Consider the following 23,264-nt stretch of genomic DNA (forward strand, 5'->3'; position numbering starts at 1 on the left):
ATCAACATTCTGTTAATGACCACTTAGGCAATCTCTAAGAAGGAGGCTTTCCCCACGCTCATATTCCACACCTACAGCTCTCCTCTTCTTCTGAGCCCTCACCAGAATCATCCTTAGTGCTCCGTTCATGGCAATCCAGGCTTTTTTCAGCACTCACTTCAAAGCTGTTCCAGCTTGTATTCATTATCCAGTTCCAAAGCCACCCCCACATTTTTACATATTTGTTATAACACCTGGTTATAAATGTTATACACTTCTCTGGTACCAGTTTCTGTCTTAGTCCCTGCTGTGCTGATATCACAGAATACGCAGACTGGGTAATTTATAAAGAACAAAAATTTATTTCTCACTGTTCTCAAAGCTGAGAAGTCCAAGATCAAGGCACCAGCATCTGGTGTCTGCTGAGGGCTGCATCCTCACATGCAGGAGGACAAAATAGGGGACCAGCTCCCTCTAGCCAACCCCTGTATGAGGGAGGGCATCTGCTCCTAGTTCAGGAGGGAGGGGCCCTCATGGCCTAGTCCCTTCTTAAAAGTCCTCTTCTCGGCCGGGTGTGGTGGCTCACACCTGTAATCCCAGCACTTTGGGAGGCTGAGGTGGGCGGATCACCTAAGGTCAGGAGTTTGAGAAAAGCCTGGCCAACATGGTGAAACCCTGTCTCTACTAAAAATATAAAAATTAGCCAGGTGTGGTGGCGGGTGCCTGTAATTCCAGCTACTCGGGAGGCTGAGGCAGGAGAATCGCTTGAACCTGGGAGGCGGAGGCTGTAGTGAGCTGAGATCGCGCCACTGCACTCCAGCCTGGGCAACAGAGCGAAACTCTGCCTCAAAAAAAAAAAAAAAAAGTCCCCTTCTCTTAATGCTATCACCTTGGCAACACCTGGATTTTGGAGGGGACACATTCAAACCATAGCAATCACCAACAACTGGTATTTTTTTCCCACCCTACATATTCTTTAGGTAACCACCCGGGCCAGTGGGGAAAATAATCAATCTACTTCTGAATAAATCCTATAGTTTCATGCTACTGCAAATGGGATAAAAGCAAATCATGCCTGAAAATTTTTGGAATAAGGTGATGTTTATATCATTATGCTGATTTTTACAAAATGTGAATCATATTGACCAGGTTCATTTGTGCTAGACCACCACACCAAAACTTTTTTTTTTTTTTTTTTTTTTTTTGGGGGGGGGCGGAGTCTTGCTCTGTCGCCCAGGCTGGAGTGCAGTGGCGCAATCTCGGCTCACTGCAAGCTCTGCCTCCCGGGTTGATGCCATTCTCCTGCCTCAGCCTCCCGAGTAGCTGGGATTACAGGCGCCCGCCCCAGCACCCGGCTAATTTTTTGTATTTTTAGTAGAGATGGGGTTTCACCGTGGTCTCGATCTCCTGACCTCGTGATCCTCCCGCCTCGGCCTCCCAAAGTGCTGGGATTACAGGCATGAGCCACTGCGCCCGGCCCACACCAAAACTTTTTAAAATTATTTTCCAATTAGGTGAAAAATGATGTTGTGCTTTCGTTTGTCCATCTCTAATTTCCGGGAGATTTATAATTTGTTTGTATTGTTTTGTGAATCATCCATTCATGTCTTCTGCCTGTTCTCCTATGGTCTTTTTCTTATTAATTTGTAAAGACTCTAATGTAATAGCCAACTGCTACAAGCATGTTTCTGATTTGTTTACCTTTTGATGTTTTGATATTAAAAGATGCTTATATAGCTGAACATTTTTCTTTTCTAGTTCCCCCCCTTTATGTTTATGCCTTGGAAGGTTTCTCTATCTGAGATCAATAAATATTTACCTATCCTCCTCTTTCCCCACCCTCATCCTCTTATTTTACCCACATGTTTAAAGCATTACAGACAGTGGAGTCCAGTTGGTTATGTAACTCACTTGATAGATGAGACTTCAGTGACATAACATAAAGGCTTGTTTTATGAGAATGTGTTGATCCTTCTTAACGTGGCTTATGATTCGCAATCTCAGGCACGTATCGTTTCCTGCCAAAATATACATTTGTTTGCCTTCTTCATTAGCCACCTAACAGCCTTCCCCTAATTTTTTAGGTGTCCTGATGGCAAATTTCAAGGGCCACGCACTTCCAGGGAGTTTCTTCCTGATCATTGGGCTGTGTTGGTCAGTGAAGTACCCTCTGAAGTACTTTAACCACACGCGGAAGAACAGCCCACTACATTACTATCAGCGTCTCGAGATCGTCGAAGCCGCAATTAGGACTTTGTTTTCCGTCATTGGTAAGAACAGGGGTCATTTGGTCCAGGGAATCTCCTCATCATACCCAGAACCTTTAATTCATTTTCTGAGCCCTGTGAAATAGATGTTTCCACTGGCAGAGATAATAGGGCAACAATTTCCCGATGGCCACTAGACTATTTTATCATAACATCCATCGTGTACAGAGCTTTATAATACTAACGGTTGACAGCTCTCACATCATGGGACACTGTGAAAAACTATCAAATCAACAAGGACACAGGTATGGAAAGTTGTAGGAGCAAAACACCCACTGTATGAAAAAGATATGACACAAATAAAAAGAAAAAAAAACAAAATAGATTAGGCTCACGTACCTTAGTTGTGAAAAAGTAGAAAAATCACCTTTTTTCTTCAATTGTCTCTCCCTCCAGATCCTTACAGTAGTTAACACCCAACCCATTGGCTTATCTTCATCCTCAAGTCTCAAGCGCTTATAGAGAGAGAGTTTATGTAGATTAGTAAATTAGCCAGTGGGAGAGAAAAAGCAGCAGAGGGCTGTTGGAGAGGGATTTTCCTTCACTCTGCCCCATTCCAACAAGATCCACCCACTCCCACTGTTTCCTTTGCATCCACTCTGCTCCACTGCGGCCCTCCAGGAACAAACAGTGACGACAGTAACAAGTGTTCTTCCTCAGGACCAGCCCCACCTGGGGGGGAATGAGGGGTCTTAATCTGCAACTGACAATTACCACTTGTCATCAGTGGCCTATGGTTTCTTGGAGAGAGTGAAGCAACATCGCTTCTCTTGGAGGAATCAAAGCTTTACAGGGCTTTGTTGGCCTCACCCTGCTGAATTTCCCCACTCACCATTCAGGCATCAGAGAGGCCTCCCGTGAGAAGTGACAGGGACCTGTGGCTTAAAGGATCAGGACAGCATCAACCTTGCCTAAATAAAGCTAGGACAATTACAATATTTGGCCCCTTGACTGGGTGAAAATGGTACTCATTCAACAGCTCTCTAGCACTCCTACCACAAGCCAGGAAGTCACTGTTCCAGGCATAGGAGATAAACTGGGGAACCACACAGTCGCTGCTGTCACAGGGCTTCCATTCTAGTGTCACTGGGACTTTTCCTGGGTCATTTCCACAACTTCCTGACTCTTTGTGTGGGAATTCAAAAAGGGTCTGGCTTGAGAAACAAGTATCTGGGAAACAGAGTCCAAAATGTCATCATGGAGGATTTCTTCTAGGCTTCCCCAAGAACATTTTGGGTACCAGGCATAAAGACAAATCTTTTGCCTTCCAAATTAGGTGATAAAAGTAGAAGGGATAAGAACTAAGAGCTATCCTGTGGCACAGTTTCGTCATTTTCTGGCCCACATCATGGGGCCTCTGCCTTGTTTACCCGGTGTTTTAAAACACACAGCTGGGAGGGGCGCAGGGCTTGCAGAGCTGGTTCTGTGCCCAGGAAGGACACGCACTCAAAATCAGCCCTGCAGACACGCACCTGGGAGCCGCTTCCCTCCCTTGGCATGTACAGGTGTCTTCATTACCAGTGTGTCTCTGCTCGGATTCTGCTTTCAACCTAATTGTTTCTGTCTGGGATTTCTTTCACTGCTCACTTGGCAGGTAAGCCCAGAGATTATTCTATCAGCCACACTCCAACTTAAGTGATGATGTCTTGCTCATCTCCGCTCCTGGACAAACCTCCTGGGGATCTGTGTGTGGTTGCGTTGAGAGTTCTACCCTCAACCCCAAACCCCTAAAAGGAACAACAATGGCAAGATGTCTACACAGGTTACTCAGCACACACCCTACTTTATACTGAAGCAGCTGCACCTGAGGCAGCAAAGTAGCTCTGCTGACCCGCGGGCCACCCTCACCTCACCCCATCTCCGCTTCGCTCATGCCTTTGGGTTATTCCTGTCTCCTGTTTGTCTTGGAGCTACTCTTCCCTCTAAAACATCCATCCTCATTTCCCTGCAGGTATCCTGGCAGAGCAGTTTGTTCCGGACGGGCCCCACCTGCACCTCTACCATGAGAACCACTGGATAAAGTTAATGAACTGGCAGCACAGCACCATGTACCTATTCTTTGCAGTCTCAGGAATTGTTGACATGCTCACCTATCTGGTCAGCCACGTTCCCCTGGGGGTGGACAGACTGGTTATGGCTGTGGCAGTATTCATGGAAGGTAATTTTGTGGAATGGATGGAGAGGAAGGAGAGCCTGACAAGCCATATTTATGAAGGATCAGAGTACAAAATATCAGAAATGTTGCAAATATAATAATCTTCCCCAGAAAATCCACATCTCTGGACTGCCAAAACCTGAATAGGACCTAGTGCTCTGCTCTGGATGGGCCAGGTGACATATTCCCTAAAGTAGCCCATGAAAGCTTTGAGGCTTGCAGGCAGCTCCCAAAGCCCCTGGCTAACACTGCAGGAGTCCTCCTTGCCTTCCCACTGCGGCCAGCAGCCCCTGCTCACGCACGTGCATACTCCTCGGTGTGGATGTATGTGCGCACACACACATGCGTGTACACACAATGCCCCAGCTGGCTGAATGCCACCATGCAGGGGATACACCCCTTTGGTTAAGCGAAACCACACTCTACCTTTCACCCAGGGAGGTACCATCTTGCCTCCATCACAAGTCTCAGGAGACCCACCCTGCAGCTAGGGGAGCGCTCCCAGTATGACTCACACTGACGGGGGTATGAAAATACATTTTGTCATCTAACAACCTCACTTCTGTACCTCAGCAAGAGTCAAAAAAAGGTTGAGGGCAAAACTGAATTTCAAATGCACACACACAGTCTGTTAGAAATCAGCAACATGCTTCAGCCGGCCCATCCTATACTGACCCCACCATGGGTTCCATAGAGATTTTAAGATACAATCCCTTGCTGCTTTATACTCCTAACATACTCATGAAATACACTTACTCGCATCTGTTTGCTACCTGTAATGTTACGTAAACTAACTTCCTAAATGCTGAAGAACCTAGCTGAGACAGGTGTAGGAGGAAACTTCGGTGATGGTGAAAGCCAAGTGTAGCCCTGACAGCTGCCATCTGGTTTGTGACAGGTTTCCTCTTCTACTACCACGTCCACAACCGGCCTCCGCTGGACCAACACATCCACTCACTCCTGCTGTATGCTCTGTTTGGAGGGTGTGTCAGTATCTCCCTAGAGGTGATCTTCCGGGACCACATTGTGTTGGAACTTTTCCGAACCAGTCTCATCATTCTTCAGGGAACCTGGTTCTGGCAGGTGATTTTCCACACCCAGGCCCTGCGCTGGTCTGGATGGAGAAGCCCCACCAAGTGCATCCAAGAGAAATCCCTGACGAGAATATGGGGTCTGAAAATGCAGCATTAACGTGCCATGCAAAGGGGTTTAGATGACCCTTTCCCCTCCATGCCCGCCCTTTGACTCCTAGTTTTATCCATTAACATCCAGAGGATGCATTAGCAATCCAAAATTTAGAGCATGCACAGTGAGGTTCAGCTGCCCTCCCCAGAGGATGGGCTGATGCCTTTCACAGGCTCTGCTTGCTAAACTGTCCACTGGAAATGTGGGCCCTGAAGTTCTGTTTTGTTGTTTGTTTTGAGAGAGACTTGCCCCGTCACCCAGGCTAGAGTGCAGTGGCGCAATCTCGGCTGACTGCAACCTCCATCTCCCAGGTTCAAGCGTTTCTCATGCCTCAGCCTCCTGAGTAGCTCAGGTTACAGGTGCCCGCCACCACACCTGGCTATTTTTTTTGTATTTTTAGAGACAGGGTTTCACCATGTTGGCCAGGCAGGTCTCGAACTCCTGACCTCGAGTGATCCACCTGCCTCAGCCTCCCAAAGAGCTGGGATTATAGGCGTGAGCCACTGCACCTGGACTTGTTGTGTTTTTAAGTAAGCCTATACAACCAAAATTAACCTGAAGTCTTTTTTTTTTTTTTTTTTTTGAGACGGCGTCTCGCTTTGTCACCCAGGCTGGAGTGCAGTGGCGCAATCTCGGCGCACTGAAAGCTCCACCTCCCAGGTTCATGCCATTCTCCTGCCTCAGCCTCCCAAGTAGCTGGGACTACAGGCGCCTGCCACCACGCCTGGCTAATTTTTTGTATTTTTAGTAGACAAGGGGTTTCACCGTGTTAGCCTGGATGGTTTCAATCTCCTGACCTCATGATCCGCCCGCCTCAGCCTCCCAAAGTGCTGGGATTACAGGCATGAGCCACTGTGCCCGGCTTTTTTTTTTTTTTTTCCAGACAGAGTCTCGCACTGTGGCCCGGACTGGTGTGCAGTGTCATGATCTCGGCTCACTGCAACCTCCACCTCCCAGGTTCAAGCAATTCTCCTGCCTCAGCCTCCCAGTTAGCTAGGATTATGGGTGCCCACCACCATGCCTAGCTCATTTTTTGTGTTTTTAGTAGAGACAGGGTTTCACTATGTTGGTCAGGCTGGTCTTGAACTCCTAACCTTGTAATCCGCCTGCCTCAGCCTCCCAAAGTGCGGTATTACAGGCATAAGCCACCACACCCGGCCAGAGCCATTTTTCTATGTGAAAAGGCCTTTCTATGCTAACGAAGTGTGGGAACTATGAGGCGGTGGTAACATATGGGCCGCTTCGGTGGCCACAGGAGGACGGCTAGATTACTTCTCAGGACCATCAACCACAAGACCAACTTCTCTGTGTAATCCCCTAGATTGGGTTTGTGCTGTTCCCACCTTTTGGGACACCCGAATGGGACCAGAAGGATGAGGCCAACCTCATGTTCATCACCATGTGCTTCTGCTGGCACTACCTGGCCGCCCTCAGCATCGTGGCCATCAACTATTCTCTTGTTTACTGGTATGTCTGACACTTTAGTGAAGTTTTTCCTCCTAACTCTAAGCAGGACTGATGTGATTAACTTGCACCATCTGATGAGTGCCGACTACATGCCAAATTCTGTGCAAGGTACTCTCACGCAGGGAAGGTATCAGTACCCTTATCTGCAAACAAGGGGAATGAGGCTTTTCAAAGTTTAATGACCTGTCTGGGTCATAGTAACCTGAGGGACCCAGGGTTCAAATGCAGGTCTCACAGATTTTAAGCCTATGGTGTGGTGGGGAAAACTGAAATGGGAATCAGTACTGGATGGCAGTCCCCCACGTAAAGGGTTCATTCTGGACCCATCAACGTATTTCCAGACCTGCCCTCCCTGCTTCCCAGAGATGACGTGACAATCAAAAAATAAACCAGAGCAGAATGTTAAGACAAACTGCACTCCACCCCTCACTGAAGGCTCCTTAGAGGCATATAGATAACAGCTATGGACTCCTATGCACTTGCTGTGCCCCAGGCCCAGTGGAAAGCAGCTACACTCTATTATCCCATTTAATGTTCATTGCTTTATGAAGTATGCACTTATTTTTTACAGGTGGAGAAAACAAGGCTTCAAAAAGCTGAGTAACTTGACCAAGGTCACCCCACTAATAAATGGCAGAGCCTCTCAGTGCAAGGGTGACTTTTAGCAAATGGTATTACCAGTTCTATTTGCTGTTCGGCTGCCTCTACCTTTTCTTCTAGGTCATTTCTCTAGATCCCAAGCAGAATATTAGGTTGGTGCAAAAGTAACTGTGGTTTTTGCCATTATTTCATCCAGAAAGAGTTCCACACGGACCAAAGAGAAGGGAGATCAAGTCAGTTTCTTTTATTTCTGCTGCCCAGCCAGTGAAACAGTAAACCAAGATAGGCAGGAGACCTTGGCCTCAATTATGACATTCAGTAGTTTCCACCATCACCCCTTTATCTACTGATATTTCCTAAGAAGTCTAGTTTATAGACATGTAATCACAGTATTTGATAGAAATATAAAGAAAATAGTTTAAGAACCAGTAGATGCCTTCACATCCTTGGGTAATGATAGATTAAGGGAATCTCTGGCTAATTGGCTCTTATTCTTTCTCTGTTAAAGCCTTTTGACTCGGATGAAGAGACACGGAAGGGGAGAAATCATTGGAATTCAGAAGCTGAATTCAGATGACACTTACCAGACCGCCCTCTTGAGTGGCTCAGACGAGGAATGAGCCAAGACGTGGAGGGCGCAGATGTCCCACTGCACAGCTGGAATGAATGAAGTCCATCCCCTCCACCTGAATGCCTGCTGTGTTCTGATCTTAAGGGTCTATATATTTGCACCTCCTCATTCAACACAGGGCTGGAGGTTCTAAAACAGGAAATCAGGCCTACAGCATCCTGTGTATCTTGCAGTTGAGATTTTTAAACATAATATAAAGTCTGTGTTGGTATAGTACCCTTCACAAGGAAAAATGAAGTAATGCTTATAAGCAGCAGGCCTTTGTGCCTCAGTGTCAAGAGAAATCAAGAAATGCTAAAAGCCTTACAATGGAAGTAGCGTCATGGATGAATCCAGGGTATGAGCCCAGCAGGAGAACTTGCTGCTTTTGGTAACTTAACCCTTTTTCTCTTAAGAAAGCAGGTACTTTCTTATTAGAAATATGTTAGAATGTGTAAGCAAATAACAGTGCCTTTAGAATTACAATTCTAACTTACATATTTTTTTGAAAGTAAAATGATTCACAAGCTTTGGTATTTTAAAACTATTGTTAAACATATCATAACTAATCATACCAGGGTACTGCAATACCACTGTTTGTAAGTGACAAAATTAGGCCAAAGGTGATTTTTTTTTAAGTCAGGAAGCTGGTTACTGGCTCTACTGAGAGTTGGAGCCCTGATGTTCTGATTCTTCAAAGTCACCCTAAAAGAAAGAAGATCTGATAGGAAAGCTGTATAATGAGATAGAAAAATGTCAGGTATGGAAGGCTTTCAATTTTAATACAGCTGAAAGCAAAGGATAACGAATTCAGAATTAGTAATGTAAAATCTTGATACCCTAATCTTGCTTCTGGATCTGTTCTTTTTTAAAAACTTCCTTCACCGCGCCTGTAATCCTAGCACTTTGGGAGGCCGAGGCAGGCGGATCACGGGGTCAGGAGATCAAGACCATGCTGGCTAACATGGTGAAACCCCGTCTCTACTGAAAATACAAAAAATTAGCCAGGTGTGGTGGCGGGCACCTGTAGTCCCAGCTACTCGGGAGGCTGAGGCAAGAGAATGGCATGAACCCGGCAGGGGAGCTTGCAGTGAGCCAAGATCATGCCACTGTACTCCAGCCTGGGCGACAGAGCAAGACTCTGTCTCAAAAACAAACAAACAAACTTCCGTCAACAAATATTTATTAAATATCCACTTTACAACAGCACTGAAATGGCTGTAAGGGCTCCTGAGATATGTGTCCAGCAAGGAGTTTACAGTCAAACAGGAGAGACATGCCAGTAGTTACATCCAGTGTGATGGGTGCTGAGAGGCAAGTACAAACCACGATGAGAAAAAGGAGAGGAGGGAAATGCAGAGCTCGCCCTGTAGAAAAAGCACATCCCAGGTAGAGAGGGTAGCACATTAAAAAATGAAAGCATAAAAAAATGGAGAACTTAAAAAGATTAAGTTCTACAAACTGATAAAAGTGAGTCAGGACCAAGTTGATGGGCCTTAGAGACCAGATAATACTTTCCACGTGCATAGTATTTTTCAGAATCTGAGATGCACCCTATCTCATTCGGTTCTCACAATCGCTTGTAATGTGTAAGAGCATGAGGTCTTTCAGAAAAGCTGGCTGGCCTAGCTGGGCACGGTGGCTCACGCCTGTAATCCCAGCACTTTTGGAGGCCAAGGCGGGTGGATCATGAGGTCAAGAGATCGAGACCATCCTGGCCAACATGGTGAAACCGTCTCTACTAAAAATATAAAAATTAGCTTGGTGTGGTGGCGAGCACCTGTAGTCCCAGCTACTTGGGAAGCTGAGGCAGGAGAATCACTTGAACCCAGGAGGCGGAGGTTGCAGTGAGCCAAGATTGTGCCACTGCATTCCAGCCTGGCGACAGAGCGAGACTGCATCTCAAAAAAAAAGAAAAGTTGGCTGGCCTAAGGCCACACAGATGCCAGGTGGCAAAGCCAGTCTTATGACTCCAAAACCAGGCATCTGTCTCACCATTCTACACTGCTACGTCACACAAATCCAGGAGAGAGAATTTACATAAAGCACTGCATGCGCTTCGGAAGAAATGCTGTACTTCATGAAGTGAAGGTAACCTCCCAGGGTTAGCCAGCCTTTCAGAGTTGAAGTCACAGCTTAGGGATTCAAAATCAGCTACTAAAAACACTAATTTAGTTATTAGAGAACTCCGGGTTCCACGTTCAGGATCCACCTTGGTTGGCCAGTGGAGAAACACAAGCATTCTTCATTCAACAAGTACTGAAGGACCTGTTATTGGCAATGGACATAACGTGTTCCATCTTGGGGACTGGAGGTGGGCAGAAGGACCTGTTCAGTTTTACTTTCAAAGAAAAGATCCACATTTGAGATTTTTTTTAAGTGTACCATATTTTAAGAAAGAAAATGTACTATTTTCTCCAGAGTCAGGGGCTAAGGTGTGAAGAACAGATATAAAATATTAAAATGTATTTAGATGCCCTTCACACAGTAAGGCTTGTGATGCCTTCATGGAAATGATCAACCCTATCATACACATTGTTAGATGTGGTATTAAAGTATAAACTGATGACAGTACTATTCTCCACATCCTATCTTAGATATGTTTTCTGAAAAATTTTACCAATATCTGTCAACCAGAGGCTCAATGGTTGCCACCAGAAGTCCTTTTGGAATTGTTCCCTACAAAACACCCACCATGGCTGGGTGCAGTGGCTCACGCCTGTAATCCTAGCACTTTGGGAGGCTGAGGCAGACAGATCACCTCAGGTGAGGAGTTGGAGACCAGCCTAGCCAACATGGTGAAACCCCATTTCTACCAAAAATACAAAAATTAGCAGGGTGTGGTGGCGCGTGCCTGTGATTGATCCCAACTACTCAGGAGGCTGAGGCAGGAGAATCGCTTGAACCCAGGAGGCGGAGGTTGCAGTGAGGTGAGATCATGCCGCTGCACTCCAGCCTGGGCTACAGAGTGAGACTCCATCTCAAAAACAAAAACAAAAACTCACCATAGCTGTGCCATTCATCTGTCAGAAACCTGAAGCCAGCATATGAAGGAAGCAAGTGTGGCACAAATCCTGGGCTGTCACCATAAACAGCTCCAGTAGGGAGTTTCCATTCTCCGCTATTGCTATTCCACCACAGGCTGGATAGTGCCGAAGTTACACTTCCTGAGGAGTCAGCATCCTGAAGCAACCTAAACTTTACACTCACTCCCTGCTCTCCAGAATGCACACGTCTGCATGTGCAAAAACGACAAGCAGAGTCAGGTGACCTCAGCTAACAGGAATGTGGGCAGGGCTGCGGCTGAATGCCAGAGCTACTTTTATGAAATTCCTTGTTAAGTAAATTCAGAAGGGGTTTGTTTGTAGCTGGCAGTAAATACCTAAGACAAGATCTCTGGAATTTCTACCTTTTTTTTTTTTTCCATTTAAAAACTGTCACCTGGCTTTCTATGTGAAATGTGATTCTTGGAAGTAACAGATACGTAAATATCAAAGGATTATCAAACGCAGACACACTCGCCTTTCTCAGGTGGAAAGGCCCATTTCCCCGCACTGCATCTTACCTCTCCCCACTGCTAACCTCATCCCGTGCCAGTCTACTTGCTCATCACAAGCTCAACCCGGGAGGCCCATTCACCTCTGCTCTCTGCAGTGCAGGCCTCCCACCTCCTGAGACTGGATCGCCCACAGGCTCGCCAGGATACATCACAGCCCTCCTGCCTGGAGGAAGGCAACAGAGAGAGACTCGACTTAGAATCAGAAGCCTCTCTTTAACTTCAACTCAGACTCATGTCTTCCAACGGTTAAAGGGGAATGATGACACTGATTTTACAAAATTGCTCTAAGAATTAAACAAAATGTCTGTGAAACAGCTGCGGAGCCAACCAGCCTCCCAGACCCTCCTCTGCTTCTCTGCAACCCCCTAACCACCCAACAACTAAGCCAGGCTGCCTCCCATCCCACATCCTCCAGCTCCACCTCTTCAACACACAACAGCTTCAATACACTCCAAAAATTAAAGATACGTTTTTAATAACTTGGGCCCTTTCAAGAGAAACAGGGAAGCACCATCACCTCAGAAAGCCTTTACCACTCACTGCTGCCCCAAAACAAGAGATGCATATATTGTTGACAAGCAGTGCTTGAATTAATTACATTTTAAAATACTGTCCTGAGCTCTGCCTGTAGCTGAGAGGCTGAGAAGAGTGAAATAGCCAGGATTAAATGACCTGCAAATCTAGAGTGGCTTCTTTTGGGGCTGGTACTGCCAGGCAGACAAATCCCTGTTCCTTGCACCCCCACTGTCCTCCACCATCTCTACTCTGGAGCAAGGGTCAAAAAACTTTTTTTCGAGACGGAGTCTTGCAGGCCGGAGTGCAGTGGCATGATCTCGGCTCCCAGCTTCAAGCAATTCCCTTACCTCAGCCTCCCGAGTAGCTGCGACTACAGGTGTACACCACCACGCCCGGCTAATTTTTTGTAGTTTAGTAGAGACGGGGTTTCACCATGTGTTCAGGATGGTCTCAATCTCCTGCCCTCATGATCTGCCCACCTTGGCCTACCAAAGTGCTGGGATTTACAGGCGTGAGCCACCGCGCCCGGCCACAAAAAAAAAAAAAAACTTTTACTTAAAAGGCCATATAGGAAATACTTTAGGCTTCAGGGCCATCCAGTCTCTATGTCAACTACTCAATTCTGCCTTCGAATCTGAAAGCAGCCACAGATAATACAAACACAAATGGGTCTGGGCTGTGTTCCAATAAAACTTTATTTACAAAAACAAATGGCCAGCCCCAAGGGCCTGGTTTGCAACTCTTGCTCTGGAGCAGAGCAGAATGTATACTCTCTGAACTGCAACAAAGTTTGTGCTGCAAAAGCAGCACCTCTGCTGTCAGTCCCCTCCTCTCTATCCACTGGCTCTGGACGTCCATGTGAACAGGCTTGCCAAGGAGGAGGAAGTGAGCAGGTAAAGTTGGGTGGGGCCACAATCAAGATCCCAACACCCCTATCTTTAACAGGCAGCACCAAGCGAATCCCATTTCAGGGGACCCACTCTACCTCGCTGCCTACAATGTCTTCCCATCTTACAGCCTCTTGATTACTATGCAGTTACCAAGTTGGCTACCACCGTACTAAGATTCTTGCCATTTTCTCATTCTAGTCAAAAGAATAAGTCATCAGTTTGGTGGAGGGGGCGGCTAAAGCCCAAGTTTATATCTGATAAAGATGTACAACAGGTTCTTTAAAAAAATAAATTACATAAAATTTTCTGGACACAAAACTCCTATCCAGACCACTAGTCATGGAGAAGACCAGAAGCCAAAAAATACAATCCTCATGGAGAACCAGCTTATTCGCTGTGTGCACTCTGCAACTGGTAAGCCTTCCCTGGGGGTCTTACTCTCAGAACTCTGGCTTGTAGGACATAACTGGTAATTCCTGCAATTTCAACAGAATATTCTCCTAGATTGGTAGAGAGCAGACCTTGGAACCCTGGAGTGAACCTTTCTCAGGGTGCTCCACTACGGCACGTGGCAGCAGAATCCAGGCCACTGTTGCCATCATCCCCCGCCTGGCTGCCTTGAACAGGCAAGCTTAAAAGAATGATGCAACCTCCGTGGCTCCCTTCTCAGCCAGGACAGACCAGGCATGGTCTTTCATGGAAGCCATCCTCTCTCATAATCATTGTTGCTCAGGTGCCTGTTTAGGAGATGGAGCTGTAGTCACAACAACAGTGGAGACTGCTTTGGAGGAGCCAGAAGCTGTTCCCTGTTGGAGATGGGATGCAGGGACAGTCTGGATGCGCACCTGTTTGCAAAGACAGAAGGTCAGGTCAATGGATTGCAAGTGGGCTCACCAGTTAAGAACAGCAGTGGAATCAGAGAGGAGCCCGATATGGCCAAGAATTTGCCCTGGGCCTTACCTGTGTGGCCTGACCTTGCTGCTGAAGCTGCTGCAACTGCTGAGCGGTGAGGAAACTAACAGGCTTATTGCCAGCAATGAGCTTAGTGCCCGCTGGCATAGTTGTGAGGATGATGTTGCGGCCCAACCCACTGAGGCTGTGGAGGGAAAGCAGGGGTGAGGTATAACGTTATCGGCGGGTATTCTCTGGCCCAGACTTAGGCCATGTATTGAAGGACAACAGGGAGGTCTGTGCCAATGAAAATCCCAGCATTTCAGATTGAAATGGAAACCAATTGCTGAGACCACCCTTCTTCCAGCTTCTCCACTTCCCATGGCAGGAGAAGACAGTAATCCCAGAAGCCCCCAGTGCTCTGGATAAAATGGCCCTTGACTCCTGGCCCTGACCAGCAGGAATAGTGGACAGGGCCCCAGAGAGGTGTGCACTTCTGCAAGAAACCCTCCCCCAATAGCCACATCTCACAAGCTACCCGGAGACTGCGGACTGATTTCATCGTGCCCTTTATCCCTGTTTAAATCAAGGCCACAGGTGGCCCTCATTCCCTGAACTGCTTAGGTTCAGAGCTCAAATGTCAAAGGGAGGCTTCCCTCACACCTAGCTGAGCCCCATCCTAGCACTTCCCACACTCTTTTCTCTCTAGTATGTATCACCATGCATGTTGCTTTTTTATTATTTCTCTACTTTACAATGTATGCTTGGAGAACAGCAGGGATTTTCATCTGTTTTAATCACTGCACCTAAAGCAATACTGGATGCTCAATAAATACTGTTGATGAGCACAATAAAGGAGAGGTGTCAAAGGAGGGCCCCAGAAAGACCAGCCACTTTGCCACTCGGTGACAAGGACTGGTAAGCCCTGCCTGCCACCTCCAGCCCCGAATGGGTTCCTTTACCGTGACATACAACTTACTTGGCTCCAAGGCTGCCTTTGATGATGGGGGCCGTGACCACGCTCTTGCCCTTCATTGGCTGGCTGATCACAGAGAGAGGAACTGTGATCCGTGTAGGCAACTTCCCCTGGAAAAAAGAAGTCAGCTTTTGTAAGACACGAGGTAAGGAAAACCAGCAAGTGTCACCTCCAGGGCATCAGGAACTGAGGAGCAAGCACTACAGATGCTGTCAGTCCCCAGTACCCACCAGGGTCTCAAGGCTCCTGAGATTTGGGCCCAGAAAACCCTAACGAAACTACTTCTATACCACAGTCAGGTGAAATCTGATCTTTTATCTTCCTCTTTCATGCTCCCAGAAGCAGCAGCAACCCATCTATCCGCTTTCAACAAGATAAAACCTGTACCGAAATCACAAAGGCAGGTCTGTCCTCGCTTTAGCACAGTCCAAGATTCTGAGTTCCTTGGAGGACAGAGGCTTATCTCTGTATCCCTCAGTACGTGGCACAGTGCTGGGCACACAATCACTATTTGGTGAAATAAATTCGAGGGAGGACAGAGGAGCTCAAGAGTTAATACCTAAAGCGCACAACTACTCACTGGAGTGCGGGGCCGCTGGTGAGGAACAAACAGCAGGGCATGCTAGATTAGGGAGAGGCCATGCTCTCCGGTGCTTTCCATTTCTCCCGGAGATAAGAGAGGTTAGCTAGGGGACACTAATAATAAACTCAATCAAGTGAAAAGTCCAACCCCCAAGCTAATAAAGCCTAAGAAGAATTTTTTTTAGAAACTAAGAAGGCCTAGAGTCTTTGGGACTTCAGGATGGTTAAGATAGGTCACTGCATTACCTGTTTTCAGATGGCCTTGGTTTTAATGCTTGACTGGTAATAAAATTTCTATGCAGTAAAATCTTATGTAAATTAAATCTGAGTTTTAAAAAATTCAAGAGGGTTGGCTGACAGGATGCTGGGAGAGGGCATCAGCATTCCACAGAGGCAGGCTAACACTAAGGAGACGGGCACTCAGCTGCAAAACTGCACCGCAGGTCCCCACACCTATCTCCGTGGGGTTCACCCACAGCCTGGAGCCTGTTAAAAAAGCATGCAAAGAGGGCAACAGGCAACAGAATACCTTGAGATGGTACCCCCAGATACATTTACTTATGGTTTTGTTTTCTTCCTCAAAATGCCTTTGTTGCTTAAAATATCTCAGACCAGTACACTGCCTAGAATGATCCCTTCAGGAACTACCTAAAAAGCTGACTAGACAGGGGGAAATAAGCACCATCAACACGTCCTGCCCCACCAAATGCTCTCCAGATGCACCTACCCAGGTTGATTATGACAGGACAGATGACACTCGATATAACCTTTCTGTTAGAGGGATTCAACAGAAACAAAAGTGGATCAAGTGAGTGCACTTTCCCCGCTTCCTTATTTCAACTTCTATGATGTAGAAACCTAAGTAACTATTTTTTTTTTTTTTTGAGACAGTCTCGCTCTGCCATCCAGGCTGGAGTGCAATGGCGTGATCTTGGCTCACTGAAACTTCCGCCTCCCAGGTTCAAACGATTATCCTGCCTCAGCCTCCTGAGTAGCTGGGATTACTGGTGCCCGGCTCATTTCTGTATTTCTGGTAGAGACATGGTTTCACCATGTTGGCCAGGCTGGTCTCGAACTCCTGACCTCAGGTGATCCGCCCACCTCGGCCTCCCAAAGCGCTGGGATTACAGGCGTGAGACACTGCGCCTGACCAACTATTTCTTTTTTAACCACACTATGTTAAGATTTTCTGTTTTGGGTATTCATTTGACTTATGTTTATATCCTTCTTCATTGCTCTGGCTTTTATCCAAATTTATGAAGGTTTTCCTACATAGCTTCCTCAGTAAAGCGAAACTCTATTTTATACTGTCCATACACACCCCTCTTCTGAACAATGCTCCTTACCTAGAGGCTGAAGAGTAAACACACATGCATCCACAGACACCTGTGTGGGGATACGGGGATTCGGTTTATGATAAATGCAGCCTTTCAAGCTAGTGGGGGAAGCAATAGTTGATTATTTTGGCAAATTTGAAAACTAGGAAGTGAGATTTCTACTTCATCCTATTCACAAAAATATATTTCAAATGCATTAACAATTATACTTTTTTTTTTAAAACTCAAGGTATTTTATGAAAATAAAGGTTAACATTTTATAATCCTGGGGTAAGGAAGACACAGACACGAAACCTAGAAACCATTAAAGGAAATGCTGATAGATCTAATTAGATACAATTATAAAGACCTGTACAGCAAAAGACTCCATATATAAGGTTAAAAGATGACAGACTGGAAAAAAAATATTTTCTATGTATATAAAGAATTCACATCCACAGATTCCGTATCTTCTGGATGTTATAAAAAGCCACCTCAAACAACATGAAAATGCCAAATACCTCAAAAGTGGCAAAGATTTACTCACCAGGGAGCACATGCCAATCTCCAAATGAATGGATACTCAACTTCGCTCATATCAGGGAAATGAAATCAAAAAAGAACCCCCTTTTCACCAGTAAGACATGTATGTGAGGTTAAAAAGACATGTATCAGCACTGGTTAAGGTCTAGGGGAAACAGGAGGCTTGCTGATAGGGGCACATGTGGATGTGGCCTTTCAGGCAGCGCCGCTGGAGTATCTCAACTCTCCACGTGTGCACCCCCAAGGCTCGCGCTAGCACTCTCCGCTTCAGAAACGTTCACACATAAGCCCAGAAACACTCGCCACTGCCTGGCTAACAGTGGAAACGCATCCTTTAGCAGAGCCCCTTCTACGGGTTACTATACCATTAAAAAGACCCCAGTCAATATCTTTGTATGGCCTAGAACGATCATCAAGACATTTCTAAAAAATAAATAAAGCGGCCGGGGGCAGTGACTCACACCTGTAATCCCAGCACTTTGGCAGGCCGAGGCGGGCGGATCATCTGAGGTCAGGATTATCGCGACCAGCATGGAGAAACCCTGTCTCTACTAAAAATACAAAATAAGCCGGGTATAATGACACATGCCTGTAATCCCAGCTACTCGGGAGGCTGAGGCAGGAGAATCGCTTGAACCCAGGAGGCGGAGGTTGCAGTGAGCCGAGATCGTGCCGTTGCACTCCAGCCTGGGCAACAAAAGCAAAACTCCATCTCAAAAATAAACAAATAAAGCAAATCACAGAATATATAGTCTCTCATGGATGTTTTTTAAACTACGTGTACATGTATGAAAATGCTCAAGAAAAGGACTAGAAGGATAAATGCCGAACTACCAACAGCAATTAGTCTTCATGAAGGGAGAGCTGCAACGTGGTCAGGTTTTATTTTGTCTGTACTGCTCTTTACCATTTGAAAAGAATGTATGCATGTACTATACTCTGATAAATTGTGTTTCAAAGGAAAACAAGTCTATCAGTAAATAAATCTATTTGGGGTAAATGAGGTGCTTTTAGGGCCTCTAATTTCCACTCCTAAAAAGAAGTTTCCTAGTTTTTAGGGAGTTTCTCGCGTAATGGGCAGTTGAGCCTTGAGTAAGTTTTCTAAAAAGAAGGCCTAAGCTTTACCACTAGTTACTCACAGCCTGGGACGTGGACACAACCGTGGTGCTGACAGGGACCTGCCGCACGGTGGGGGCTCCTGTGCCGATGCTGATGGGGGTGCTTGCAGCCCCAGAAGCCACAGCTACAGTCTTGGACACAGCAGCATTCATACTGGGCAAGGACACCGCTGAAGTATGGACAGTTCCAGACCCACTGGCTACCGAGGCCCCTTGCTTGGCGTGGGTTGCAACGGTGATGGTCTGGCCTGCTTTGGGAGGCATCACTCCCAGTCCCTGCACGATGCGGATCGTGGCAGCTGGTTTTGCTTCTGAAGAGGCCACTGTGCTTTTTCCCTTCTGGTCAGCCACACTCACGCCAAGAGCTGGCATCAAGCGAAAAGCTGAACTTGAGGCTTCTGTTGGCTTGAGGTCAGGAGTCACTTTGACCACAGTGGTACCTGTTGGAGTGGATGAAGGGGCACTGGCTGAACTGGCCTTGGCAGGGCTATCAGCTGCATGGACTGGATTGGACGTGACGTGTAAGGTGGCAGAGATGCCTTTGCCTGTAGTGCTGCCTCCTGTCCCGAAGAGGTCCTGTGTCAATTTGACTGTGGTAACCTGGGACTTAGCCAATGTGGCCATCATGTCCGGAGTGATTCGCAGAACCGTCTGGCCCTTGGCATCTGTGGTGATGGAAGAGGGCGGCAGACGCAATACATCCTTACCCTGGATGCGGAAGTTAGTGGCTGTGAGTGGAATGCTGTTGCCTGTTTGGGGCTTCACACCAAGCTGCCCAGTGATTGCCACCTGGATGGGGAGAAGCAGCACTGATGAGGGATTCACAATAGTAAACCGGTTACAAAATACAACTAGACAAACTTCCGTTTCATGGGTAGATGTTTTGTATTTTTTTTTTAACTTTTTATTTTGCAAACATTCCCAGGAGTGAAGAACAGTATAACAAACCCTTATACCCTTTCACCCAGCTTCAAAAATTAATACTTGGTTTTAGCTATCCCTCCCCACTGTGGTGGGGGAGGAATTAGACTCTATTAAGGTAAATCCAAGATCTATTATTTTACTTATCAGTATCTCTGTACACATCTATAACCTAGAAAAGGACTTTTTGAGATGGGGTCTTGCTATGTCACTAGGCTGGAATGCAGTGGTACAATCAGAGCTCACTGCAGCCTCGAACTCCTGGGCTTAAATGTTCCTCCTGCCTCAGTCTCCTGAGTAGCTGGGACTAGAGGTGTACAACTGAGCCTGGCTTCCCACCTCCTAAGGCCAATTCCCTCATGTGTAACAGATGCAAGCCTTTTAACCTTACTCAGGGACTTCGTCTCTCTGTGGCATGATCTTCTCCCTTCTACTGGACTACGGCCATCAGAATGCAAACATGCTGTAATACTTCCCATCCTAAATAACAACCAATGCTGGCTAACTCTACACCTCCCTCTACCTACTCCACTCCACATTCAACTCCAGTTCTCTGCTCTTCAGAAGCAAAATTCCTCTAAAAACTACCTATATAATCACCCCTTGGTATGTGCGAGAGACTGGTTCCAGGACGCCCCCAGGTAGATACTAACATCCACAGATGCTCAAGTCCCTTACACAAAATGCACTATCTCCATAAAACCAACAAACATCCTCCCGTGTAGTTAAAATCATCTCTAGATTACCTATAATATCTAATACATTGTAAATCCTGTGTAAATAGCTTCTATATTGTATTGGTTTTTTAATCTGTATTATTTTTTATTGTATTGTTATTTTTTACTGTGGTTTTTTCCAAATAATCCATGGTTAGCTGAATCTGAGGATGTGGAACCCATGAGTACAGAGGCCGATCATACTCACTGTCTCCACTCCCTCGCCTTCTCTTTTGAACCCATTCCCCAAAAGCCACCAATCCACTGGCCCAGTGAAGCCCACGCACTATCCTGATCCACCGAGTCTCATCTCACGCTGCCACTACACCTCACACCTTCCCGACCACACTTTTCTGTCTTGCAGTCTCCACACCTCAATTTTCTTCTACCTCAATAAATGATGCCACCATCTACCTATCCAAGCACCCAAGCCAAAGCCATGGATGGGGTAATTCTCACCTTCCTCCTCTCAGACCCCTACTCAAGCCACCAGCAAACTGCACTGGCTCCCCCTTCAACCACATCCAGACCCCACTACTCCCCTCCACCTCCGATGAATGGTCACTCCAATCTACGGCAGCCTTGCCTCTCACCTGGACGACTGCCACTGCCTCCTACAGGGGTTCCCCATTTCCATTCTTGTCCCCCATTGTTCATTCTACCCAGCAGGTGGATGTTTCTTTAAATGTAAACCAGATCAAGTCACCCTTGCTCACCATCTTCCAGTGGTTCCCGCTCACATTTAAATTAACTTCAAAGTACCACATAATCTACTGGCAACCTCTCCCATCCTCGTCTTCTAACACCCTCACACTTGCTCCCTACACTCCAGCCACAATGATTTTCCTCTCATTCCTCAATCACATTCCTGACACGAAACATCTGCACTTGCCATTCCTGGGCCTCGAATGTTTTATCTCCCAATCATCACTTCATGGCACGCTCTTTCTTTCATCTCTTTCAAATGTCACCTCCCCAGAGAGGCCTTCTCCAATTACTGCAGCTAAAATAACACACTACTGCTCTCCACCCCTGAGCCTGCCTACTGATTAGCATAGCATTTATTACTATCTCACACTGAGGTACTTGTCCCTTAGCTCTATGAGAATACGAGTTCCGCGAGGGCAAGGACTTAAGTCTGTTTAATGTACCATTAAATCTCCAATACTTAGGACAATGTCTGGCTTAATGTTTGTTGAACAAAAAAAAAAAAAACATTACTTTATTGTTGTGTGTTTCCATTTCTCCATCTGTAAATAATAAAGAGTGCCTACCCCACAGAGCTAAGAAGATTAGACTATTTAACAAGCAAAAAATGCTTAACGCAGTGCAGGCACACAGGAGGCACTCCTTTCAGTATTAGCTGCTATACTGCTTACAATTCTTTGAAGTTCGATAATTATTCTTTTACATTCACAACCAAGAAAGTAGAAGCAAATTCTACTTTTACGAGTGGTAAACTGAGAAGCCAATAAAATATGGCCACGAGAATTTAACTAAATAAATTCATGAACAGTCTATTCTAAATCCAGAAACTCGACTACTAAATGCTGAATTAAATGGAACAAAACAGAAGAAATCTCTTCAGCATCTATAAAGGCTGCACTGCCTTTGGTGGGAACTCACGCCTAAGTATCTATAAGCTGAGAGTCGAAGATGACAAATCTTCTTCCCATGGGCATGCAGTCTGGCCAAGAACCTCCAGCTCCAGTGGTCCCTACTCCAGGATGAAGGATTGAGATCCACCTGGAAAGAGCCCCACCTACCTGCTTGATGATGTTCTGTCCTGTGACGTTTTGAATGACGGCAGCCGTGGAGGCACTGGGAGCAGAGGTCCCAGGAGAACTCGTGGCTGGCTTACTCACAGGGCTGGTTGTGGCAGGGAGACTTGTCACCGTGAGCCCTGTCTGCCCAGGTCCAGGCCGCTGCACAGTGGCTGCCGTAGTCTGCGCTTTGACTGGCACAGTGGCCATTACTGTCTAGTTCAGGGCATGAGGCCGAGAGCTTAATTAGACTCTAAGATGCAGACCAGCACTCTAAGCAAGTCTCCCTCATCACACCCAGGAAGCATTGCTCTCAAAGAGCTTCTAATCCCACAGTACTTAAGGCACACCACTCTCTAAAATGGACACTGTAAATGTCTCATTTGTGTATATCTTAATTTTCAGAATTTTACATTTAACATCTCATTTTATTCCTACACACTGAGGACAAATACTATCTTACCCCTTTTATAGCAAAGGAAACTGAGACAAAGAGGATACAAATGTTCTCTAAACTCACACAACTAGTTCATGGCATAGCTAAGACTAGAGGCACAGCAGGAGGAGCCTGAGATGCAGACTCAAAAGGTCTGAATTTACAACCCGCCTCTACGAAGATCCTGATGTCAGGGTCCTGCGGAAACCACGAGACTGCTCTGAAGATCTGATTCCCAACACATAAACACACTATCTAAAAATGCTTACACAGCTCTGAACATTAAGTGGCTTACTCCGATGAATGTCATCACCAGTAGCAATAATCTATGGCTCCCCAGTCCTTACCCAGACACTGCCCATCTGACTCATCAGCCCACCTCTGGGTCTGCATCCCTGCTTCCTAATGACCACAGCTTCCCTGTTTACCTGGGGCACTACTTTGGTCTGTGTGGCAGTGGCTGGAACCCGGATCTGCGGTCCTGTTGGCATGTGTGGCAGTGTCTGTGCCGGCCCTGCCGACTGCTGGGGAACAGCAGGAAGGCTAGGCTGGGCCACCACTCGCACCTGAGACAGTCCAGCAGAGCCAGAGTGGCTCACGACCCGGGCAGCAGCCTGAGAACTGGGTGTAGTCTGGCTGGAAGCTGGGGAAAGCATTGTTCCCAGATGTGGCATTGTTGGTGAAGACACCAGAAGAACACTATGAGGAACATTGGGGAAAGACAAAAAACAAAAACTTAGGACATGCATACAAAAGGACTCTAGAACGAAAAAG

The 23,264-nt window shown here is 46.4% G+C and overlaps 2 protein-coding genes across 16 annotated transcripts in view; one reads left to right on the top strand and one right to left on the bottom strand.

Annotated features, from left to right (window-relative positions):
- The window catches only part of TMEM45B (transmembrane protein 45B), a 43,635-nt gene extending 32,415 nt beyond the window's left edge, over window positions 1-11,220 (top strand). For 2 of the 3 annotated variants that reach the window (XM_054440497.2, XM_054440498.2), the window contains exons 2-6: window positions 2,064-2,249; window positions 4,198-4,404; window positions 5,300-5,484; window positions 6,908-7,053; window positions 8,162-11,220. In XM_054440497.2, the coding sequence (XP_054296472.1) occupies window positions 2,072-2,249; window positions 4,198-4,404; window positions 5,300-5,484; window positions 6,908-7,053; window positions 8,162-8,273 (828 nt within the window). In that variant the 5' untranslated portion in view covers window positions 2,064-2,071 and the 3' untranslated portion in view covers window positions 8,274-11,220. The remainder of the gene's footprint in view (window positions 1-2,063; window positions 2,250-4,197; window positions 4,405-5,299; window positions 5,485-6,907; window positions 7,054-8,161) is intronic. The other variant, XM_054440496.2, reaches the window with a different exon arrangement.
- Window positions 9,430-23,264, bottom strand: part of NFRKB (nuclear factor related to kappaB binding protein) — a 35,275-nt gene continuing 21,440 nt past the window's right edge. For 12 of the 13 annotated variants that reach the window (XM_054440474.2, XM_054440473.2, XM_063671620.1 and 9 more), the window contains 6 exons: window positions 22,919-23,189; window positions 22,058-22,270; window positions 18,676-19,443; window positions 15,099-15,205; window positions 14,189-14,324; window positions 13,016-14,073 (listed from right to left, as the gene is read on the bottom strand). In XM_054440474.2, coding sequence (XP_054296449.1) covers window positions 13,948-14,073; window positions 14,189-14,324; window positions 15,099-15,205; window positions 18,676-19,443; window positions 22,058-22,270; window positions 22,919-23,189 — 1,621 coding nt within the window. In that variant the 3' untranslated portion in view covers window positions 13,016-13,947. Of the gene's footprint in view, window positions 9,631-13,015; window positions 14,074-14,188; window positions 14,325-15,098; window positions 15,206-18,675; window positions 19,444-22,057; window positions 22,271-22,918; window positions 23,190-23,264 lie in introns of those variants that run through there. The other variant, XR_010127670.1, reaches the window with a different exon arrangement.

This window comes from Pongo pygmaeus, chromosome 9 (genome assembly GCF_028885625.2).
Source record: "Pongo pygmaeus isolate AG05252 chromosome 9, NHGRI_mPonPyg2-v2.0_pri, whole genome shotgun sequence".
Classification (NCBI taxonomy): domain Eukaryota; kingdom Metazoa; phylum Chordata; class Mammalia; order Primates; family Hominidae; genus Pongo; species Pongo pygmaeus.